Source organism: Dermacentor variabilis, chromosome 3, assembly GCF_050947875.1.
Source record: "Dermacentor variabilis isolate Ectoservices chromosome 3, ASM5094787v1, whole genome shotgun sequence".
In the NCBI taxonomy this organism is placed as follows: Eukaryota; Metazoa; Arthropoda; class Arachnida; order Ixodida; family Ixodidae; genus Dermacentor; species Dermacentor variabilis.
In genome coordinates this window covers 184,430,969-184,454,067 of record NC_134570.1, presented here as the reverse complement: position 1 = coordinate 184,454,067, position 23,099 = coordinate 184,430,969, and the positions used below count along the sequence as shown (strand labels likewise).

General features: G+C 44.9%; 1 protein-coding gene across 1 annotated transcript in view; it reads left to right on the top strand.

The window, feature by feature from the left end:
• LOC142574357 (uncharacterized) overlaps window positions 1-23,099 on the top strand; it is a 96,444-nt gene that overhangs the window by 24,330 nt on the left and 49,015 nt on the right. The window contains exon 3 of the mRNA XM_075683462.1: window positions 17,286-17,344. Coding sequence (XP_075539577.1) covers window positions 17,286-17,344 — 59 coding nt within the window. The remainder of the gene's footprint in view (window positions 1-17,285; window positions 17,345-23,099) is intronic.

Genomic DNA, 23,099 nt, shown 5'->3' with positions numbered 1-23,099 from the left:
TTCCAAGGAAGACTGACGTTTGGCGAGCCCTCGACCACCGTCCGCTCTGCTATGACTGTCGAGAAGCCGGTCTTGTCTACTGCCGATGTCCTTACCGCGATATATGACTACGTGGGTTGCACGGCGCCCTCGGGAAGGTGAACGCCCTCGCGATCTACTACTCTCTGGAGGCCTCGACGACCGTCCCGTTTGCCATAACCAGGACGCAACCTGTCGCCGCTGCGCCGTCCTTAACTGGCCCATCCTGGGTCCAGTCCGTCAGCCCATATCCGGAAAACTAAAAGCAGCAACCGATGGAGGCGCTGTTGCTGTTCGTCGAACTGACCAAGATCCTCCGCCGCGGAAAAAGGCGCCGTATAGACCATGTCGACGACATAACAACTACAGGCCGCCATCCCGACGAAGCCTGGAAGCAAAGAATACACCCACGAAATACCTGCTGAAGAGACGTACCAGCCACACGTCAACATGACGCTGCCGTGATCCAAGGCAAAGACCTAACTGGAACGCAACACAAAAAACAACCGATCTCGCCGTGCTTCTCGACGGCCACGCAGTCACCTCCTTAGTGTACACAGGAGCCGACCGCTCCGTCATCAGTGGATTATTTGCCGCCAAGTTTAAGAAACTTCAGACTGCTTTGTGCGGCCTTCAATACGGAGAGCTGGAGGACACCTAATAACGCTGGCTGGAATATGCACGGCAAGAATTATGGTTCATGACCGGACCTCCCCTGCCTCCTTCGTTCTCCTCCAACCGTGTTCAAAAGGTGTAATTCTCGGTATGGACTTCCTGAACCAACACGGCGCAGTCATCGACCTGAAGTTGAAGTTGATAACGCTGTCGGAAGGGCAAGCAATGCGGCCTGAGAGCTGTTGTAGTCACCAGGCCTTGAGTGTGCTCGAAGATCAGGTGAGCATCCGACCTCACTCCAGCATAATTATATCCGTCGGCACCGAAACACCAGCAGATGTAGAAGGTGTCTTCGAGGGTAATCTACGTCTACCACTCCGCTGCAAAATTTGCTTCGCTTGAGGGATCGCTCGACTGCACGGAGGGAAAGCGAGAGTGATGCTGAAAAATTTCATCCAGGAGTTCAAGCATATCTACAACGGCACGACGGTCGCATACATCGAGGAAATCAGTTTGCCCTCTCGGATTCTCCCGCATCTACTCCGACGACCATAGTTCTCCAACCAGACTTCGACGTAAATCCATGTCTCCCCCTGAGTAAACAGTTATAGCTCAGAAGACTCATGCGATTATACAAGAACTCCTTTTCGACGTTATCGAGGATTCGGCAAACACCAGTTGCAAGCAATCGCAAAATAACCTAAGAGTGCGCTCGACCACTCCGCCAGAACCCTTATCAAGTTTCGACGAGAGAACGTCAAGCTATTAGGCAGCAAATCGACGAAATGCAGCACGACGACATCATCCAGCTGTCGATATGACCATGGGCCTCACCTGTATTCTTGGTGAAGGAAAAGCACGGAACCCTACGTTTCTGCGTCTATTATTGTGGACTGAACAAGTTCACGAAGAAGGACGTATGCACCCTGCCACGGATAGATGATGCATTGGATCGGCTCTGCAACGCTAAATACTTGTCGTTGATGGTCCTCAAGTCTGGATACTAGGAAATAGAACTTGACGAGATAGATCGAAAAAAGACCGCCTTCATCACGCCTGACGGCCTCTATGAGTTCAAGGCTATGCCATTTGGACTGTGCGCGGCCTGCAACCTTTCAGATCACGATGGATACGGTTTTAGGAGTGTTGAAGTGGCATTCCTGTGTTGTTTGCTTGCATGACGTCGTTGCCTTTGTCGGAAATTTCGACGATCACCTTAGACGGCTTGTGACAGTACTAGACGCCATAAAATCATCAAGGCTCCCTCTGAAGCCGAAAAGTGCCGCTTCACTTACGATGGGCTTCTGTTCCTAGGCCACGTTATCCGCAAAACTGGAGCTCACCCCGACCCGCAGAAGACAGCTGCCACTGCAAAGTTCCCGCAGCCCAGCGACAAGAAGGCAGTGCGTAGATCCCTTGGCACCGGTGCCTACTACAGGCGCTTTGTCGAGGACTTTTCACGCATCGCTGAGCCGCTGACACATCTAACTAAATGTGATGTCGAGTTCAAGTTGGAAACGCCACAGGTCAACGCATTTGAATACCTGAAACCACGCACGCAGTAGCCCCCGTTACTTGCGCAATTGGACGAAGACGCCAATACGGAAACCTACACATACGCAAGTGCCCTACCTTTCGGTGCCGTCCTAGTCCAGTGAAAAGAAGGACTTAAACGGGTAATAGCTTACGCTAGCCAGTCGCTGTCAAAAGCGGAAGGCAATTATTATATGACCGAAAAGGAATGCCTCGCCATCATTTGGCTTACAACAAAATTAGGCCGTTACCTATATGGCAGGCCATTGAAAGTCGTCAGCGACCATGACGCATTGTGTTAGATAGCGAAATTAAAGGACCCTTCAGGGTGGCTGGCACGGCGGGGCATCAGACTTCAAGAATATGACGTCACTGTAATGCACAAGTCCGAACGAAAAAACTCTGCAGCCGATTACCTATTACGCGCTGGCATTGACCCGCCGTCGCAGAATGACGAGGATGAGGGAACCTTTTTTGTAATAATAAGCGCCGAAGACTCCTCTGAACAGCAAGGAGCAGACCTTGAGCTAAGAGGCCTCGTCGAGTATTTGGAAGGGAGTGCCGACGTTGTCCCTTGTGCATTTACGCGGTGATTCTCTTCATTCTCGCTTCAAAACAGCCTACTCATCAAGAACTTTTCACCAGTCCGCGCAAACTACCTTGCTGTTAATCCCTCAGCGCTGTATCCAGAAGTACGGCACGTCCTACATGGCGATCCGACCGCTGGGCACCTCAGATGCTCGTGGACGTTGTCGAGGATGCAGGAAAAATATTACTGGCCGCGTCTGGTCACCGACATTGCCTGTTACGTCAAGACATACAGAGGCTGTCAGTGACGCAGGACACCACCGACAAGGCCAGCGGGATTACGACACCCGATCGAGCCTCCTTGCCGACCTTTTTAGCAGAACCAGATGGATTTGTTGGGACCATTTTCGACCTCAACATCCTAAAATAAGAGGATCGTCGTGGCGACGGACTACCCCACCAGCTTCGCTGAAACAAAAGCTCTGCCAAATGGTAGCGCAGCTGAAATGGCGAAATTGTTCGAGAACATCCTCCTGCGACATAACGCACCAGAAGTTCACATCACCTACAGAGGAACGGTCTTTACAGCGGGGCTCATGCAAGCCATTCTGCAATACAGCCAGACAAGCCACAGGAGTACAACTGCCTAACAGCCGCAGACGAATAGGCTTACGGAGTGCCTCAACAAGGCCCTCGTCTATATGCTAGCAATGTACCTCGACGTCGAACACAAGACTTGGGATGCCGTCCGGCCGTACATAACCTTCGATTACAGCACGGTGGTACAAAAAACAACAGAGATCCTGTTTTTAACCGGTTTACCTCAAGAACCCGAAGACGACTCCCGACGCAATGCTGCCGCACATCATCATCATCATCATCATCATAAGCCTGGTTACGCCCACTGCAGGGCAAAGGCGTCTCCCATACTTTAACAACCACGGTCATGTACTAATTGTGGCCATGTCGTCCCTGCAAACTTTGATTTTCTTTGATTTGATTTATTAATTTCCATTTACACACACACATGTACAGAGGAGTGGTAAATGGAGGTGGATGAGGGAAAAAAGCCGCACAGACGCGGCTTGAGGTAACCTCACCCCCATAGGTACAATATGTCTGCATGGGGTAACACATCAAGTGCCATATAAATTACATTTATCTAGTGACCATAAAACATTGCTGTTATACAATATATGAAAGAACAGTGAAATATTTCCACAATGACAATGCAAAATACACTGCGGCATTGAAATAAATAAATGATATACACTTGGTAACATAGACAAAAAAAGAGGAACATAACACACATTATTAATCATTAACAAACGTGCTCTAAAGTGAAAGCAATAGAGTTTTAAATTCTGACAGTGATAAATCCTGTAAATTGAAGCCTGCTCTGTCGTATAAATTCAGTAATCTTGGAAGGTTCTTACACAACATTTCACAACCGTAGTTAGTTCTAGAGCGCGGAACCTTCCAGACTTCAGGTGTACGAGTTGAATAACGGTATGAATTGACGGATAGATTTGCAAGTTCTACAAGTAAAGTATTGTTAAGTTTGGTATTAAAGTAATACTCGCGTAATAGTCTGCAGGTATAGATGTTATGGGCTGTCGCAATGTTGTATTTCTTGAACAGGTTTTCAGTATTGGCGGCAAACGGTACATTAGCGATGACACGTATTAGTTTCTTCTGCATACGAAATAATTTACTCAAGTTACATTCAGTTGTAGTGCCCCATACAAGATGCCCATAATGTATGTGAGACACGAATAAGGCATTATCAATTAATAATTTTACAGAGACGGGTAAAGCATATCTGTAGCGATTTAAAACACCTGTTATGCGGCTAAGTTTTTGGAGTACAAAGCTTACATGGTCGTCCCATTGCATGGTACTCGTGAAGTGTACCCCTAACACCTTTGCAGAAAGAGTGAGTTCTATATTTGTGGATCTATACGCTAATGTTAGACCTGGAGGAAGAAGACTCATGCCTTTGGTATGAATAATTACGGCCTTTGTTTTCGCCGTATTTACTTTTAGACAGTTCTCAGTGCACCAATAGGATAGGCTGCGCAAGAAGTCATTTGCCATGCTAATTAAATTGGTACAAGAACCGGACGAGATGAAAACACTTGTGTCATCTGCGTAAATTATAAATTTCGCCTTTTCGTACATGGAAGTAATATCTTTAGCATATAAGTTAAACAGCAACGGGCCCAAAATGCTACCCTGTGGGACGCCACAAAGTATTTCTTTCGTTACCGATGTATTGTCGCCTACAGAAACAAACTGGCGTCTGTTATTAAGATAAGATTTTAATAATTGAAGTGGAATGCCTCTAATCCCATATTTCTCTAGTTTGTAGAATAAAATGTTGTGAATAATATGATCAAACGCCTGTGTAAAGTCGACAAATATGCCTATTGTTAATAGCTTATGTTCGAAGTTCTGCAATATAAATTCCTTTTGATCGAGAAGAGCTAATTCAGTCGACCTGTTTTTACAAAAACCGTATTGAGCATTTGAAGTTATCTTGTACTTTTCACAGAACGAAGACAACTGACTTAGGATAATTTTTTCAAGACCTTTTGAAAAAACAGGGAGGATCGAGATCGGGCGATAATTTTTTATATCTAATTTATTACCCTTTTTAAATAATACTACTACCTTAGCAACCGTCATATTTTCTGGAAATATGCCTGTGGAAATGCACAAGTTATAAATATGTGTCAAAATAGGGGCTATATCATATATAACAAATTTTATAGGTAGAATCTCAAGACCATCGGCATCGCAGCTGCGAGATGTCTTGAGTCTTAGGTACATAGAACATACATCCGAAGGCATGAGTGGCTGAAAAAATATTGTGTTTGCGTTTGGAGTAATGTGCACATAGTGCGGCATGGCATGATTGAGGTCAACGTCTCTGTGTACAAATTAATCATTGAAAGCGTTTGCCAAATCCTCCTTTACCAACAATCTACCGTTTAAACTAATTTGTTCAATTGGATCACTCCTCTGATTTCTGTTCATAAGAGCATTTAGTCTATTCCATAGTTTCGAGTCATTCATACAAGACGAAAACATCTGCAGATAATAAGCATCACGTGCTTTCCGTAGCTCTTTGCTTAATTTGTTACGAAACATTTTAAATGTTTTTAAATCCAGAGGCTCTCGGGTTTTGATGAATTTAGCATATACTTTGTCACGCTTCTTCATTCTTTTACAAAGAGCACTCGTTAAAAATGGCTTTCTGAGGCATTTTTTTCTCCTGTTACCTTGGTAAACAAAATTCTTTTTATACACGGTAACAAACCTGGTAAGAAAAATATTGTACGCTGATTCAGCATCATGTTCCTGTAAAACGTCATCCCAGTAAATTTGTTTCAGCTCTGTTTGAAAAGACGTTAGGGCATCCTTGGTTACTTTCTGGAAGGTTCCGCTTGTGTCTCTGTGCGAGGTGCTAGCTATTCTAGTTTTGACAAACATGCAAATAGGCATATGGTCACTTATAGCACTACTGAAAACAGCACTTACGATACACTGAGGAGAGTAATTCGTTATAAACAAATCAAACGTAGTTTCCGTATTTTCTGTTATTCTAGTGCTGGAGTGAATTGTATTTAAACAACCATTTGAAATGAATACCCTTTCAAAATCGGACCGGCGTACTGTATCCGCGCCAATGTTTACATTACAATCTCCTCCAATAATTATGTTTAGGCGGTTTTCATTAGCAAAAGATAACCGATCATCAAAAAATTCAAGGAAATGGGCAAGAACACCATCAGGAGGGCGGTAGCATACAGCAAAAAGCTCTTTCTCTGACTGAACCCATAGCACTTCGTAATCACTCGTTGTACGCGAAAAATTAGGAAGTATATCACAAGGTATAAGGTCAGACATTAATAGGCAGACACCACCCCCGCGTGTTGTTAACCTATAAAGGTAAAATGTTTTCATGTGCGGAAGTTCTAAAATGTGACTGTCATTCGTATACCAGGTTTCGCTTATCATAACAACGTCACACAGCTTATCCATCCCCACAAAAAAGCTTTCCAGTTCTTCTATTTTGCTAGAAACGGATTGAGCGTTAATATGAACACAACTAATTCCCTTTTGTTCAGCTTCTATGTGCGCAAACCATTCTTGTTCAGAAACCGACCCCAAGTGATTCATGGTGCTGAAAAAGAAATAAGATCAACAGCAAGGAACATTAGCAAGGAATACTAAGTAAGAGTCGAAAGCTCATCCTCGTGCTTAATGACTACAGCCTGGGCACCATTTTCTTTGCGTACAAGCACATGCCCATTCGCGTGCCATGCATACTTATACCCGGAATATTTTGCCCATTCCTTAGCGGCAGCCTTCTTAATCTCATCCGCCCACCTAACTTTCTGCCGCGCCCTGCTACGCTCCCCTTCCCTTGGAATCCAGTTCGTAACCCTTAATGACCATCGGTTATCTTCCCTCCTCATTACATGTCCTGCCCATGCCCACTTCTTTTTCTTGATTTCAACTAAGGTGTCATTAACTCGCGTTTGTTCCCTCAGCCAATCTGCTCTTTTCTTATCGCATAACGTTACACCTATCATTCTTCTTTCCATAGCTCGTTGCGTCGTCCTCAATTTGAGTAGAACCCTTTTCGTAAGCCTCCAGGTTTCTGTCCTGTAGATGAGTATTGGTAAGACCCAGCTATTATGCACTTTTCTCTTGAGGGATAACGACAACCTACAGTTCATGATCTGTGAATGCCTGCCAAACGCACCCCAGCCCATTTTTATTCTTCTGATTATTTCCGTATGATGATCCGGATCCGCCGTCACTTCCTGCCCTAAGTAGATGTATTCGCTTACCACTTCCAGTGCCTCGCTACCTATTGTAAATTGCTGTCCTCTTCCGAGACTGTTAAACATTAGTTTAGTTTTCTGCAGATTAATTTTTAGACCCACCCTTCTGCTTTGCCTCTCCTGGTCAGTGAGCATGCATTGCAATTGGTCCCCTGAGTTACTAAGCAAGGCAATATCATCAGCGAATCGCAAGTTACTATTCTCCATTAACTTTTATCCCCAATTCTTCCCAATCCAGGTCTCTGAAGCCCTTATGTAAACACGCTGTGAGTATCATTGGAGAGATCGTATCCCCCTGCATGACGCCTTTCTTTATTGGGATTTTGTTGCTTTCTTTATGGAGGACTACGGTTGCTGTGGAGCCGCTATAGATATGTTTCAGTATCTTTGCATATGGCTCATCTACACCCTGATTCCGCAATGCCTCCATGACTGCTGAGGTTTCGACAGAATCAAACGCTTTTTCGTAACCAATGAAAGCTATATATAAGGGTTGGTTATATTCCGCACATTTCTCTATCACCTGATTGATAGTGTGAATATCGTCTATTGTTGAGTAGCCTTGACGGAATCCTGCCTGGTCCTTTGCTTGACAGAAGTCTAAGGTGTTCCTGATTCTATTTGCGATTACCTTAGTAAATAGTTTGTAGGCAACTGACAGTAGGCTGATCGGTCTATAATTTTTCAAGTCTTTGGCATCCCATTAATAATGGATTAGGATTATGTTAGCATTCTTCCAAGATTCCTGTACACTCGAGGTCATGAGGCATTGTGTATAAGGTGTGGCCAGTTTCTCTAGAACAATGTGTCCACCATCCTTCAACAAATCTGCTGTTACCTCATCCTCCCCAGCTGCCTTCCCCCTTTGCATATCTCCCAAGGCTCTCTTTACTTCTTCCGGCGTTACCTGTGGGATTTCGAATTCCTCTAGACTATTTTCTCTTCCACTATCGTCGTGGGTGCCACTGGCACTGTATAAATCTCTATAGAACTCCTCAGCCACTTGAACTATCTCATCCATATTAGTAATGATATTGCCGGCTTTGTCTCATAACGCATACATCTAGTTTCCAATTCACCGCTTTTAGGCTTCCTCCATTCCTGAGAGCATGTTCAATTCTGTCCATATTATACTTCCTTATGTCAGCTCTCTTACGCTTGTTGATTAACTTCGAAAGTTCTTCCAGTTCTATTGTAGCTGTAGGGTTAGAGGTTTTCATAGACTGGAGTTTCTTGATCAGATCTTTCATCTCCTGCGATAGTTTACTGGTATCCTGCCTGATGGAGTTACCACCGACTTCCATTGCACGCTCCTTAATGATGCTCACAAGAATGTCGTTCATTGCTTCAACGATAAGGTCCTCTTCCTGAGTTAAAGCCGAATACCTGTTCTGTAGCTTGATCTGGAATTCCCCTATTTTACCTCTTACCGCTAACTCATTGACCGGCTTCTTATGTACCAGTTTCTTCCGTTCCCTCCTCAGGTCTGGGTTAATTCGAGTTCTTACCATCCTGTGGTCACTGCAGCGCAACTTGCCGAGTACATCCACATCTTGTATGATGCCAGGGTTAGCGCAGAGTATGAAGTCCATTTCATTTCTAGTGTCGCCGTTCAGGCTCCTCCACGTCCACTTTCGGCTATCCCGCTTGCGGAAGAACGTATTCATTATCCGCATAATATTCTGTTCCGCAAGCTCTACTAATAACTCTCTCCTGCTATTCCTAGTGCCTATACCATATTCCCCCACTGCCTTGTCTCCAGCCTGCTTCTTGCCTACCTTGGCTTTAAAGTCGCCCATTGGTATAGTGTATTTTGTTTTCACTCTACCCATCGCCGATTCCACGTCTTCATAGAAGCTTTCGACTTCCTGGTCATCATGACTCGATGTAGGGGCGTAGACCTGTACAACCTTCATTTTGTACCTCTTATAAAGTTTCACAACAAGACCTGGCACCCTCTCGTTAATGCTATAGAATTCCTGTATTTTACCAGCTATGTTCTTATTAATCAGGAATCCGACTCCTAGTTCTCGTCTCTCCGCTAGGCCCCGGTAGCACAGGACGTGCCTGCTTTTTAGCACGGCATATGCTTCTTTTGGCCTCCTAACTTCACTGAGCCCTATTAGATACCATTTACTGCCCTCTAATTCCTCCAATAGCACTGCTAGACTTGCCTCACTAGATAACGTTCTAGCGTTAAACGTTGCGAGGTTCATATTCCAATGGCAGCCTGTCCGGAGCCAGTGATTCTTAGCACCCTCAGCTGCGTCGCAGGTCTGACCGCCACCGTGGTCAGTTGCTTCGTAGCTGCTGGGGACTCAGGGCCGGGGTTTGATTGTTGTGTTCATATAGGAGGTTGTAGCCAAGTACTGCACCAGGGTGGCCAATCCTGCTCTGGTGAGGGAGTGCGTTACCGGTTCTGGTCATCGGGATCAGGCCACACTCCAGACCTGTGTATGCAATTTTATCAACACGCGGATTTTTTTTTTAAATCCGGTGGAAAATTGCCGGCACCGGGATTCGAACCACGGACCTCTTGCACGCGAGGCGGGTGTTCTACCTCTACGTCGTTAACGTACCTGTTAACGTACGTTAACCTACGTGTTAACGTCGTTAACGTACTTGCATGATAACGTCGCCGTCTATCTCCTGCGCGCTGAAGAAGCCCGACAGCTCGCCCGCGTGCGGATCAAAAATGAGGAGAGTACATATCGCCTACACTACACCCTTCGATGACTCTACGTCGAGTACCATGCCGGCGCAGGTGTTTGGTTTTGGACCACAATACGCCGACGAGAACTTAGCGAGAAACTTTAAGCCGCTATTTCGAACCCTACAAGATCGTTGGATGCATTGGCGCACTCGAGTGCGATGTTATGCCAGGCGGCATTTCACAATCACCGCGGAACAGCTCATGACCTGAAAGAATCCGTTTTGTGCGAGTTAAGCTGTTCTCCCAGTGCTAACGAACTTTTGGACTTTTCATAGGTTTCTTTTTTTTACTGTGTTTATTTTAGACTATGTTTCTTTGTTATTTATTCATTTTGTTTATTAAGCATCCTTTTGTGTTTCGCTTTCCGGTTATGTTTTTAGCATCGGGTAGATGCTTCTTGAGAGGGGGTCATTGACACGTGTACTTGTTTCTCTTGTTCGGGTGAGCGCAACCTAGGCGTAAGTTGAATACTTACGCCTAGGTTAGAATTTGTATCGTGAAATCAGAATCAAGGTTACGTGGCTACTGAGGGAACTGTACAGTTCAGTGCAGCATTACTCTGCTGCCTTTATTATATCCCCAAAAATTGCTGATGACATTGCCGTGCTTACCTTTCATTACATACATCGTGCTCCATCGAATGCAAAGTTCCTTTCTCGCTCATTTCGTGCTGCACCATTGTTTTAGTGTTTACTCAGTCTTTCAATTGTCATCAATTTGATTACAGTTTCCTCTTGTTTACGAACTTAGACAATTGCGCCACTTTTATTTGAATTCTTGAATTAGACACATATATGCTTTTTCATTTCCTTATTCAGTGATTTTCTTGGGAGAGCTTATCTCTTAGTTGTCTAAGTGCATTACCTCAAATTTATATTGCAGGTATGAAATGAGTCTATAGTTACGCTCCCATTCATTGCCACGATTTTATGTTTGCTTGCTAGTTTAAAGCCGCACATTTCTTCTTCACCGCTAAGCCGAACTCACCTGCTGTTCCCCAGACCGCTTCCGGTTGGCCTTATTGTCTTCACCAATTTTCCTTATTTTCTTTTCAAATTTAGAGCAATTATAGGCCTCACTAAACTAGGATCACTGCCCGTTACCATACGTGAAACTTCTGCATCCTATACACTGGCGGGGTCGGCACAGCGTACGAAATCTATTTTATTTCTTGTTCCTCATTGAGGGCTTTTCCAGGCCCGCTTCCAATTATTTCGATTCCAGAAGAAGGAATTCATATTTAGAATTGTAGTCTATTCAGTAAATTTTCTAGTCTATGATTGCTTCGATTCCTAGCGTTGATATCGTAGTTACCTATTGCCTGTTCGCGAGCCTTGTGTTTCCTCAACGTGTCTTTACCACAAGAATACTGTCGCATGAAGCTAGCTTAGCAGGGATATCTGCGAAATTATTAAGCATTGCCTGGCATATCACCTGTTAGAGCTAGTGTGGTAGAAGGAACTGCTGGGACATACTGAGGTGGGTAATGGCCCGGTCTTTTGCTGAGAGATGATATAACAGAGGATTCGGCCTAAGGATTTTAATGCAAAAGTAATAAATCCTCTACGGAGCGGAAAATCTTGCTTTGGCGGCGTGACCAAAATTTCGTACAAAAAGGTCACGAACCCTCAAGCTTTGGTGGGAGTCGAACCCACAACCTTTGGTGTTAATAATGCGAAGCTAATGCGGACATGGTTAATTAACATAGAGTTAATTCAGGTACTCGAACGCACGACCATTGGTGGGACTCGAACGCACGGTCTTTTGTGTTATCGAAGGCGTAGTTAATTAAGGTACTCGAACCCCCGACCTTTCGCAGAAGTCGAACGCTCAGCCTTTGTTCGGAATTGAACCTATTTATTTGTTTTACCTCAAAGGCCGCGGGTACTGGGTATTACATGAGGGATGGGTATGAAAATCATAAGATATTGGCCTCAATAATGTTCTTGAATCGGATGAGGTTGTTCTAGTCTCGGGATGACATGACAAAGAATGATCAAAGATGAGCAGAAGTTTTTGCTGTGGGAGAGTAGACGGTTTTCTGACGGTCAATTTGACTGGAGGTGTGATGGACTGGTGAGATCACTGATGCTGCTAAAGGTGAATGATAAAACTTATGCAAAAGGTACAATCGAAACACTTTACGTCGTGATTCATGATTTCGTAAGGAGGCTCGGGATTTTGGGGCACATGCACTAGTATACTGTGAGTAGTCGGAATAAATGAAACGGACAGCGCGTTTTTGTACTTCTAGAGTTAGAGAGCAGGTAGAGTGAAGAAGGTCCCATACGGCTGAAGTGAATTCTAATTTAGTTCGGACAAAAATTTGGCAAGCTAAAATTTGTTGGAAGGGGTAGCAAAATAGAGATTTCGACTTAAAAAGCAAAGGGCATGATTAGCATCATCAGTAATGCTTCTTATATGTAAAGACCAAGTCAGGTTATGCGTTAAGGCCAGGTACTTACAGGTGGAAATGGAGGAGACTGCGGAAAAGAACATATTGCCGCGTCACTACTTGCGCAGGCTTTTTTAGGACTTGCTGATGCAGCCGCGATCGTTCGGCAACAGGAAGAAAACCGGCAGCTCTACTCACTCAGAGTTCTTGAAAGGGCAAGCTACGAATGTGTCGAGATTATTTTCAAGGAGTGTACCTTCATTCTCTTCACTTAATGGAATTCTCTACAGGAAGGACGTCTCTTCAACAGGAAAGAGCTATCTGCTAATTGTTCCAGAAATCTCCGCCACGAAATCTTGCAAGCCTGCCCTGTCGAAGCCACTTCCTGCCAGCTCGGGTACACGCCAACATTGGAACGAATAAAAGAAAGATGCAACTGGCCAGGGTTCGCAGCAGAGGTGAAAGATTACGCTAGAACTTGCCTTGAGTGCCAGTGACACAAAGTACCACCGACTAAACCCGTCGGGCTAAACAACCCATTTCATTACCGGAAATGCCGCTTGCTCACATGGAAATAAACCTTCTTGGCCCCTTTTCAACATCTGAGAACGGAAGCAGATGGATCATAGTTGCGACAGACTACGTCACCCGATACACGGACACTAAGGCGATTCCTAGCGGCACTGCAGCTGAAGCAGCACGATTCGTTATCATCATCATTTAATCATCATTTATTTACCCTTAAAGGTCCTTGGCTCAGGGCATTACATAAGGGGGGGGAGCAGTCGTTACATATACAATGGTCGGTCGAGAACCAGAACGAGAATGATCGAGAACACTGTTCCAAGACTCGGTGCTCCGGCGGTCGTCATAACCGACAAAGGACCGGCATTCACAGCTGAACTTTTGTGCAGTGTACTCCCGCTAAGTGGCACAGCGCATAGGAAAGCAACAGCCTATCACCCATAAACGAATGGGCTTACAGAACGGCTCAACGTGAGTATCGCAGACATCCTTTGCATGTACGTCAATGTGGAGCACAGAGAAGTGGGACTAAATGTTACCCTACGTTACATTCGCATATAATACGGCGCGCCAGGAAACGACGCAATTTCATTTTATCCATGGTCGAGAAGACGCTAAGATGCTTGATGCTCTGCTGCCTCATGGCTGCAATTATTCAGACGCAGCCGCCGCAGAATTACCTGAGCGCGCCGAGGAAGCACGGCTTCTCGCGCGCCTCAGAATAACTGCACAGCAAAAACGTGACGCCTGATGATACAATCTCTGCCACCAATTCGTCGCTCATATACCTGGGGAAAGGGCCCGGGTTTTGTATACGGCACGACACCGAGGCCTCTCTGAGAAACTTCTAAGCGGATACTTCGGACCATACAAGTCTGTGCGCCGTATTAGCGACGTGAATAACGAGGTCGTCCGTGACGGCTCCTGCTAGGCCGGGTGTCGTCAACAGGTGCGGTAGGTAGTGCACACGGTGCGCGTAGACCAGTATTTTTCTGAATGATGTGGACACCGACAAGCTGTTTGTCGAGTCTAACGACTGCCATTTGATGAGCATCGGGATGATGCCCACTCTGAAGGGAGGGTAATGCCGCGTCACTGTTTGTACCACCTACAGCCTGGCGACGACAAAAACGACGACCGGACTGTTCGAGAGTACGAGCACGCTAAAAAAAGAAGACAAAGACGTTCTGTTGTGCAGTCCTGCATCCTGCATGTCCTTTTCGAGTACGACGCAGTGCTGCTACTTGCCGCAATAATTGCCCCTGTGCTTTGTGACCTGCGGCAATATTTATAACGGATGTGCGCCTGCCTGCGATGACAAGATATCGGACGCGTTCGATCTCTTGTCATCATTAAGATACATCAAAGGGACACTAAAGCAAAACAAAAAATCAGTGTAGACTATTGGAGCATTGTTTGAGAACCCTGCAGGCAGTCATTTCAAAAAATAGTTTGATTATTAGATGAGAAAATGAAGGTCCAAGTATCAGTATTTGAATTTCGCGCTGAAACCCCAGCGCCGGTGCGTCAGCATAAGGTCAGGGATTCCAAAGTATGTTTTCGCATTTGGGCCGCGCTGGCTGAATAAAGGTTCCCGAAACTTGCCATGTTTAATTATTTGGTACGTTTAGAACACAATGTAGTCATTTTGTACCGTTATATATAATTAGTAGGCCCTAGAAGATGCCATCAAAATCCAAGATGTCGCAGCCCCCAGGTGCGGGAAATTAAGTAGTCGTCACCACCCGTATTTCGTGCTTGCGCTTTTTCTGGCTTACCAAACGTCTTAGCGTTGCAAGAGTGGCGTTTATGGTGTCTTAGAACGGTAATTTACTGATGCAGAAGAAATCATTTTTCACTTTAGTGTCGCTTTAAGATACAACGTTAAGAGGGAGCTTTAACTCGGGCCAGACTCCGACGCCGCCTATTCAAATACATGTAAAACGCAAGAACGTTTTTCTGAGATAAACCCTGGACTGATTTTAATGAAATTTGATGCATTTGAGAGAGAAAGTTAAATTGTAGTGACTGTTATCAGCGGAACTTCGATTTATATGCTGAATTTTCTTAAAACGATTTTCAAATATTCAACCGTTTGAAAAAAAATACCAGCACGAAGTTCACAAATTCATAGCTCTCCATCAGGAACAGCTATCGCGGTTCTGTAAACGGCATCCATTATATCGTTCAAAGCAAACAAACTCGATATGTCATTTTAGGTTTTAGGTGAAATTGTTACGTTGGTTACAAGGATTCTGCAAAAGCTGTATTTCCATATTACTAAATTTCTTAATTTTCACGTGTAACATCAATTTTGTCCGCTTTTGATGTACTATTAGATGAAATTCACAGAATTATATTATCAGTTTTCGCTGTTGAGTTACAGTGTTGCAAACTTGATAGTTTCGTTTTCCGAAAATTTTTGATTTTTGCCAATTTTTAATAAAATATTGACGACATAACTCAAAAATTCGAAACTAACAGTCACTAGGTTTTAAATTTTTCTTTTAAATGCACCAAACCTCGTCGAATTTGATGCAGTGGTTGCCGAGCAAAACGAATTGTCCTTTTACTTGTATATAGATAGGAGCACCCGAGCTAAAGCTTCCTCTTAAGATACAGTAACCAGCCTTGGGGCTGGTTACTGTATCTGATGTAAATCAGATACAGTAAATGTAAATGATGCAAATCAGGAAAAGCAAAGGTAGGAGAATAGTGCCTTGGGGAACACCTCAGGTAACGGAAGACAGAGAAGAAGAGTATTTGTCAGCATGGGCGAATTCTTTTCCGTTAGTCTGAAAATATCGAAGCCATTCCAGTACTAAGGGAATAACGTTTAGGCGCGAAAGCTTCATTAGCAATCTTTTAAGCGGTACCTTATTGAAAGCTTCCTCAAAATCTAGTAGTAGGTACAGTTAGCTCTTACTTATTACAGTTAGCTGTAGCTCTTGCTACAGCAATGTGTGGGTCAAGGTTAGAGCTAAGGTTGGCAATAAAAAGAGACAGTTGGGAATCACAAGGATGTCCTTTTAAGAAGCCATGCAGGTTAGGAGGAAAAAAGATGACAGAAACAAGAATTTTAACGATGTGCGAATAAATGTCATGTTCTAATAATTTCTAGCTGATGCTTGTGACAGAAATGTAGTGGTAGTGCTTGCTTTATGAAGAAGATTAACCATTTCAGGGGGATTGGGGCGATCTTACCGATTTTACAGTCTTCAGGAAGCATACCTGATGATACGGATCATTGAAAAAGATGGCACAGAATGATGCTAAGAATGTTCTTAGTATTTTTAGAACTTTCGAGTTTAGACCACAGTACCACACGAATATGTGACTTTCAATGAGCCCAACACTTTCATAAAACCATCAGGATGGACAACGTGCCTTTCAAAGTTGGACAGTCTAACTTAGGGAAATTTGGTAGTACGACGTCAAGCTTTTACTAAAAACTCAGCAGAAAAATATATTAAGGGTGCCGCTAAGATTATGCTCCGGAATGAGATCATTTTCTTCCTAGAGTAAACTTACGTGCAAAGCTAGTAGTTTTCCTAACCTTTTTGGGGTTGGTAGGCAGCATAAATGGTAATATAAATTTGAGAAAGGAACGAACTGGATTTGAAAAAGGAACGAACCGATGACATTTGCTGTTATTAGGCATAAATAATTAACGCACAGTTATTCTAGAGTTAATTAAGGCACACTAACCCATGACCTTTGGTCGCAGTCACGCCCACGACGTTACGTTGTGCGTACCTTGTGACGAACACTGCTGGTCCCGTCGCCGCGCTTCTGCTGACGTGGCTGCCATGCTGTCGCAATAATCCACGCAGGAATAAATAAACTGCTTCTTATGTACATAGTGGGAAACATTGATAAATTATGAAGCCTCACTTAAAGAGGAGCAGTTGCATTAAGGCTAAAAGTGGACCTATTGGACGCAAGTATAAGCGTAAGCTCAAACGTCGTGTCATGATCGATAAGAATTAAAATATATCTTCCAGCACGTGTAATTAGCCATAAGAACGGTACCAACAGAGTATACTGTAGTCGCGGATGCCTTCGATGCTTATGTTCGCAAATTCTCCTTTCTTTTTTTCAGTAACAACTGGGAATACTCAAGAATGCAACGTTGACCTTCACATCGATGACGTACGAAACGTTAGTATCTGCGTGGAGTCACCTACGCTATTGCGTTACCTTATATTAGATGCACGTAGAAGTCGACAAGTTATTAGTTTGACGTGATGAAGAACGCCGCTTTGCGAGCTATCTTGCTGGGACGTGTGTATTTGCAAGCTTATTATTATGAGATCAGTGTCATCGCGAATGATCATTAGTTTATTCTGAGGGCAATGGATTGTGAAAACTGTCAAATGACGTAGTGTACACAATATGAAACCGTGAAAGGCCTTGTCAGAATTCGTGCTCCATAAAAGAAGCCACGGTAATGACCACTGTAAGAACCGCGCTAACGATCAGTCAACATCAGGTACTCGTGGAGAATTCAGACATGCGTGGTCTGGCATTTTCCTCACAGGTGTAAGTGAAGCCTTATACTGCGGTCCTCAACAGCATTCTCGAAACGTTATATATTTATTCAACGTCACTACAACAGCGATGACACATGCTACCCGTTACGACGATGTACGGACCCGCAAACATACCGTGACCAATTTTCAGTCGGCGAATCCAAGATACCTAAAAATGTGCTCTAATCGTAACCATTGCTATACATATAAGCTCAAGTTTGGCAACTCTGCGGATCTTTCTAGTTGTGGCGACACGAATGAGCACGCCATGCGCCTTTATTTCTTTCGCCACAACGTGCTTCGCGGTATCTCTTTTCGGGAACATTTCTGTGTGATTTTGTTCCACCAAATTTTGTCCAGCATCAAAAGTCACGCAAAAGATTATCTGCAGCTTTGTTCTTGGATGCCAAGGGGGCATACGATAACGTATCTAACGAGGCTATCCTCGATGCTCTTGAGATGGTTGGCCTAGATGGTCGAGTTTTCCAATGGATTTCTCAGTACGTTTTTATGAGATCTTTCTTTGTGTGTACCGGCGATGATAAGACCCCACGACACTACACCTACCGAGGTGTTCCTCAAGGCGGTGTACTAGGCCCTACCCTATTTAACCTCACACTCATTGGTCTCGTTGACCATCTGCCAGCAGCGATCAAGATGTCAATGTACGTAGACGACATATGTATATGAACTTCAGGTGTGATACATCCTCAGATACGTGCAAGACTTCAAAAAGCTGCTACTCTGACAGCTATATACCACCGCAACCAAGGTCTTGAAATTTCGTTAGACAAATGTGCACTGATGTCATTCACTCGCAAACCAATGGCACCCTACGCCATCTCAATAAATGGCCAGATAATTTCTTACGAGAAAACTCACAGATTACTTGGAATAATCATTGAGAGAGATCTCTCATGGAACTCTCTCTCATTGAAACAGCGTCTGACAGGAATTTCCCTGCTTTTCAAGTTTCGGGGCGGAAAGACTTGGGGGAATGTCAGTGCATGCAATGTTGGAATTGTACAGGGCACTTTTTATGGGCTTCTTGAGATACAGTTTACCCGTACTGACCAACACTTGTCAGAAAAATCTTCGTGCTCTACAGGCTATTCAAGCTCGGGCTCTCAGGGTTTGTCTTGGTTTGCCAAAATGCACATCGACAGTGGCGACTATTCCAATCGCCCGGGTCCAACCCATACAAACACACATTGTGGTGGAAGTGTTGAGAGTGCACATTAGGCACGTTGCCCATGCCCGTTCCGACCATCTCGCAACACTACCGTTAGAAAGGCCACCGGAATCATTCTGTACCATGACTTCGGATTATTACACCTGCCTTCCATCAGTCTTCACCTCCGCAAGTAAACCATTGATTCCTCCATGGTGTGCGGCTCGACCTGCAGTGCACCTCCCCATACCAGGAATCAGGAAAAAATCTGAGCTGTCGTCACCTGCTCTTAAACAAAAAACTCTGCTCCTTTTGCACGAGAGGTACGCCGACCACGTACATACTTATACTGATTGATCGGCAACTCGACAGTGTTCCTCTGGAGCCATGGCTTTCCCAGCGAAAGTCACCACCATCAGTTTCAAGACATGTCACCCAACGACACCGATGGCTGCGGAACTTGTAGCTCTTCGGGCTGCACTTCGTCTCGTCAGCCAAGAACAACCTCGCAGATGGTCAATATTCAATCACTCAAAGTCAGCACTGCAGTGTTTGCTATCAGCGCTGCGGCGTGGATCACACGAACAGCTGGTATACGAGATTAGATAACTAATCCATACCTTGACTGAGAAAGGACACCACGTGACATTTCAGTGGCTTCCAAGTCACTGCGGCGTCATGGGAAACAAACACGCCGATAATGCTGCTCAGTCGGCTCTTCAAGGCGACGAAGAGGAGCCGATACCATTATCAAGGACAGATGCCGCAAAAAAAAACTTCGAGTGCTCAGCCGAGATATCCCGTTTTCATTGTGGAATGCAGGAAGTTTTCAAAACAACTGGCTGCACAACCTAGACTCTTCTCTACGCCTTTGCATTTTAGCTGGACTCTGCCGTCGCGAAGCTACCCTGCTTTGTCGAATATGGCTAGGGGTGGCGTTCACGAAGTCTTTTGCTTTCAAAATTGGATTGGCCGACGACGCCTCGTGTGATAACTGTGCTAACGAGGAGACTCTTCAGCACCTTTTGGGGGACTGTCCTCGCTGTAATTTACAGAGATGATCGCTCGCAAACGCGATAGGGCGCTTTGACTAAAGACATCTAACAGAGGAAGTTATATTAAAATGCCGTCATCACAAGCCATCGCAGCAGAGGGCGACGAGAGCACTGTTGCAGTATTTAAGGGCTACAGAATGGGACAAGCGGCTGTAGCAGGAACAGATGTTCATAGTGCTGCAAGTGCTACTGTGCTGTGCGGTAACAGTGTGCGGCGACAGTGACCAACTGTGATTGTATGTCTGTGCTCCTTTCTTCCTTTATCTCTACTTTGTTATCACTTTACCTTCCCCTCCGCTCTTTCCCCAGCGTAGGGTAGCAACCCGGATCTTCCACTCTGGTTAACCTCCCTGCCTTTCCCCTTTGCTCTCTCTCTCTCTCGATTCCAGCAAAATAAAATTATCGTCCCATGATTACCATGGTCCTAGTATTAGGCACGCAGTTGGGGAAAGCTCCCAATTAATTTTCACCACCTAGGGTTTTTCAATGCGCATGCACCTATATTTATGTGCCCGAGCGTTCTTGTATTTCGCCCGGTTGAAACGCACTCGCCGAGACCTGAATCTACTCCACGACCTCGAACTCAGTGGTGCAAGGCGAAAGCCATTAAACTTCCTCGCCAGATTATTTCATTCCAGCCAGTAGTTATCAGTATTCTTGCCAAAAGTCCAGCTTTTAAAGTAATGTTACTCAGCGCAACTCTGTAGTGCATAATATGCGTAGGCGTGTCAGAACGCGTGCGTAGGTTAACGAATTTTGTTGGCCAAACCATTTCTGCGACGTGGTGCGCAATCGAAACCAAGCTTTTATGAAACAGAGGTATTTTGAGTATAGTTGGCAAAAGAACATTAGATAGTTCTACTTTCGCATAGCTATGCTCAGTGTCAAGATCATATATAGGACTAGTGTAGCATAATTTTACTTCGAAATTTCAACCAGGCCAGTTATATTGCTATTTTTTCATGTAGTGACCGTTCTCCAGGCATTGCTAAATACAGCGTCTGTAAAACTTAATACTTGTACAATACTCCAAATAGAAAAAGTTCGCGTGACACACACGCGATTCTAAAGAGCCCAATAAATTGTACAAATGCAAGCGGAGGCATAAAGTATAGCGGCCTATATAATGCATTGAAAATAATGTTCCTGTTTAGAGAGTCCTTGATGAAAGAAATGCTAGAACGTTCGAAACTTGCTTCCTTAATATGGTAATTTTTCCTTATGGATACGATGATCTCTTGGTATGACCACATCGATTAAAGGGCAAGGGGATTTAGGCGTGAAGCATAGCTGTGCTAGATATCTTCCGCTCATCCGCTCCTGCACACAAAGACAGGAACGGTTTCGAAGAAAGTTTCTTGGATTTCTTGGCCATCTGGATGATTTAGCCATGAGTGAAGCACCATTGGCCTAATTGTCGTTAGTAGCATACTCATGTCATTGTGCCGGTTCCATTGTACACGAGGTCTAGCCCGCAGCAAGAGGTTCTGATCAGCACAGGCGTTTTGTATGTAGTGAGAGCACCTGCTGTCACTCTCCGGGATCTGGCCCACCATATACGGCCAGGTCGCCGTGGTCCCAGCCCCTATCAGCACAAGCCTGAGACGAGCTACTGCTCTCCGAAAAAATCTAAATGAAATCAGCGTAGCATGCGGTGGTTGTCTTTAGGAAAGTTCTCGAAGGCGCCTTATGCACACCGCTGCCACATCCTGCCAACATTTAGAGAGTTCTTCCGAATTTAAACGCCAGAGGACGTGATACTGACGCCGAATGCGACACTTGCCCGTCCTTCGCGCGACATAAGATTGAGTTTGTTCTGTTCAAGTGACGTCGTTATGCTTTCACGAGGTCTTCTCGGAACGCGTCACGGCGATAGACTCAAAATAAACAGTATTCTTTTTTTCCCTCTAAAATCCTATCGCATTTCTGATATTGTTCTTAGACAGCGTCGTTCCCATTGAAACTGTCAAAGCGAGCTGTCTTGTGCCTCTAACTTCCGCATTAGTCATGTGGCGACCCTAAAACTTGCACTCCATACGGAGGCTCAGACATACACTACTAACAAAAAATCGTGCTGAATCTACCACAGGGACAAAACAATCGCACGCTTTCCCAGCGACCGAAGGTTGCTCTCACGTCATTCGTCTCAGAGAGTGAGAGAGAGACTAAAACTAACCAAAGCGGTTGGGCGTCGCATTTACAAATTCCTATTCATTTCTAATAGGAATGGCCAACAGTGCGGCACGCAATTTGTGTGGGTGCGATGACCCTCTACAGCGCCATCTGTGCCACTGTTCATTCTTTGAGACCTAATGACATATTTTACAAGCAAAACTCAACCTCGTAGATAATAGTGCGCTCTGAAATAAAAAGGTCCTTGGACCATGGCCTATGCATTCTTGCAGGCAAAGGCCACACAAGCACTTCTGCGCTTCATGAAGGACATTAGATTGCATGAACGTGCATGACAGTCGATATTCGTCTGCGACTGACGGTGAATCACTGACTATAAACGCGACAGCGTTAAGGAGCTCGTGTCGCAGAAAAGCCGGTGTCGTCGGCGTTGGCCGTGACCAAAAATAGCGGAAGGCAATTAATAAATAAAAAGAACTTGCAAGAAGGGCTTGCTAGGAATCGAACCAGGGTCTCTGGAGTGTGAGACGGAGACGCTACCACTCAGCCATGAGCTTTTTCTATTTATTGCCTGCTTTGTACTCCTATATCAAACAACAAATGTTCGATGCTTGAAAGCGGGACAAAAGCGCTTCTAGTGAATGTGGTGTTGCCTTAGAAACATGCTGTCGAAAGTTGTACTGCGGTGTATATAGGTAATTATGAGCATGTAAATTACAGAAGTCGCAGTTAAACGCGTTGCGAAGTACGTTTCCGCTACATTTCTACTACGCTTGGCGCACACGCAGAGCCATCTTGCGGCAAACACAGAAGACCGCCTCCTTGCAATGTACGGCGCTGCCCCAACAGGTGGCGCGCCACTCACCTGCTTCTCCCCTTCGTCTCGTTTGAGCGCATTGGGGCCGCACGATGACCGGTGCGAGGATGTCCTAATACCCTTGCGTTTAATAAGTTTTCTCGCTTTCTCTCCTTCCGACTTCCAGTGTGCGTCACTCGAACCATCATGTTTAGGTGACGCGGCTCCT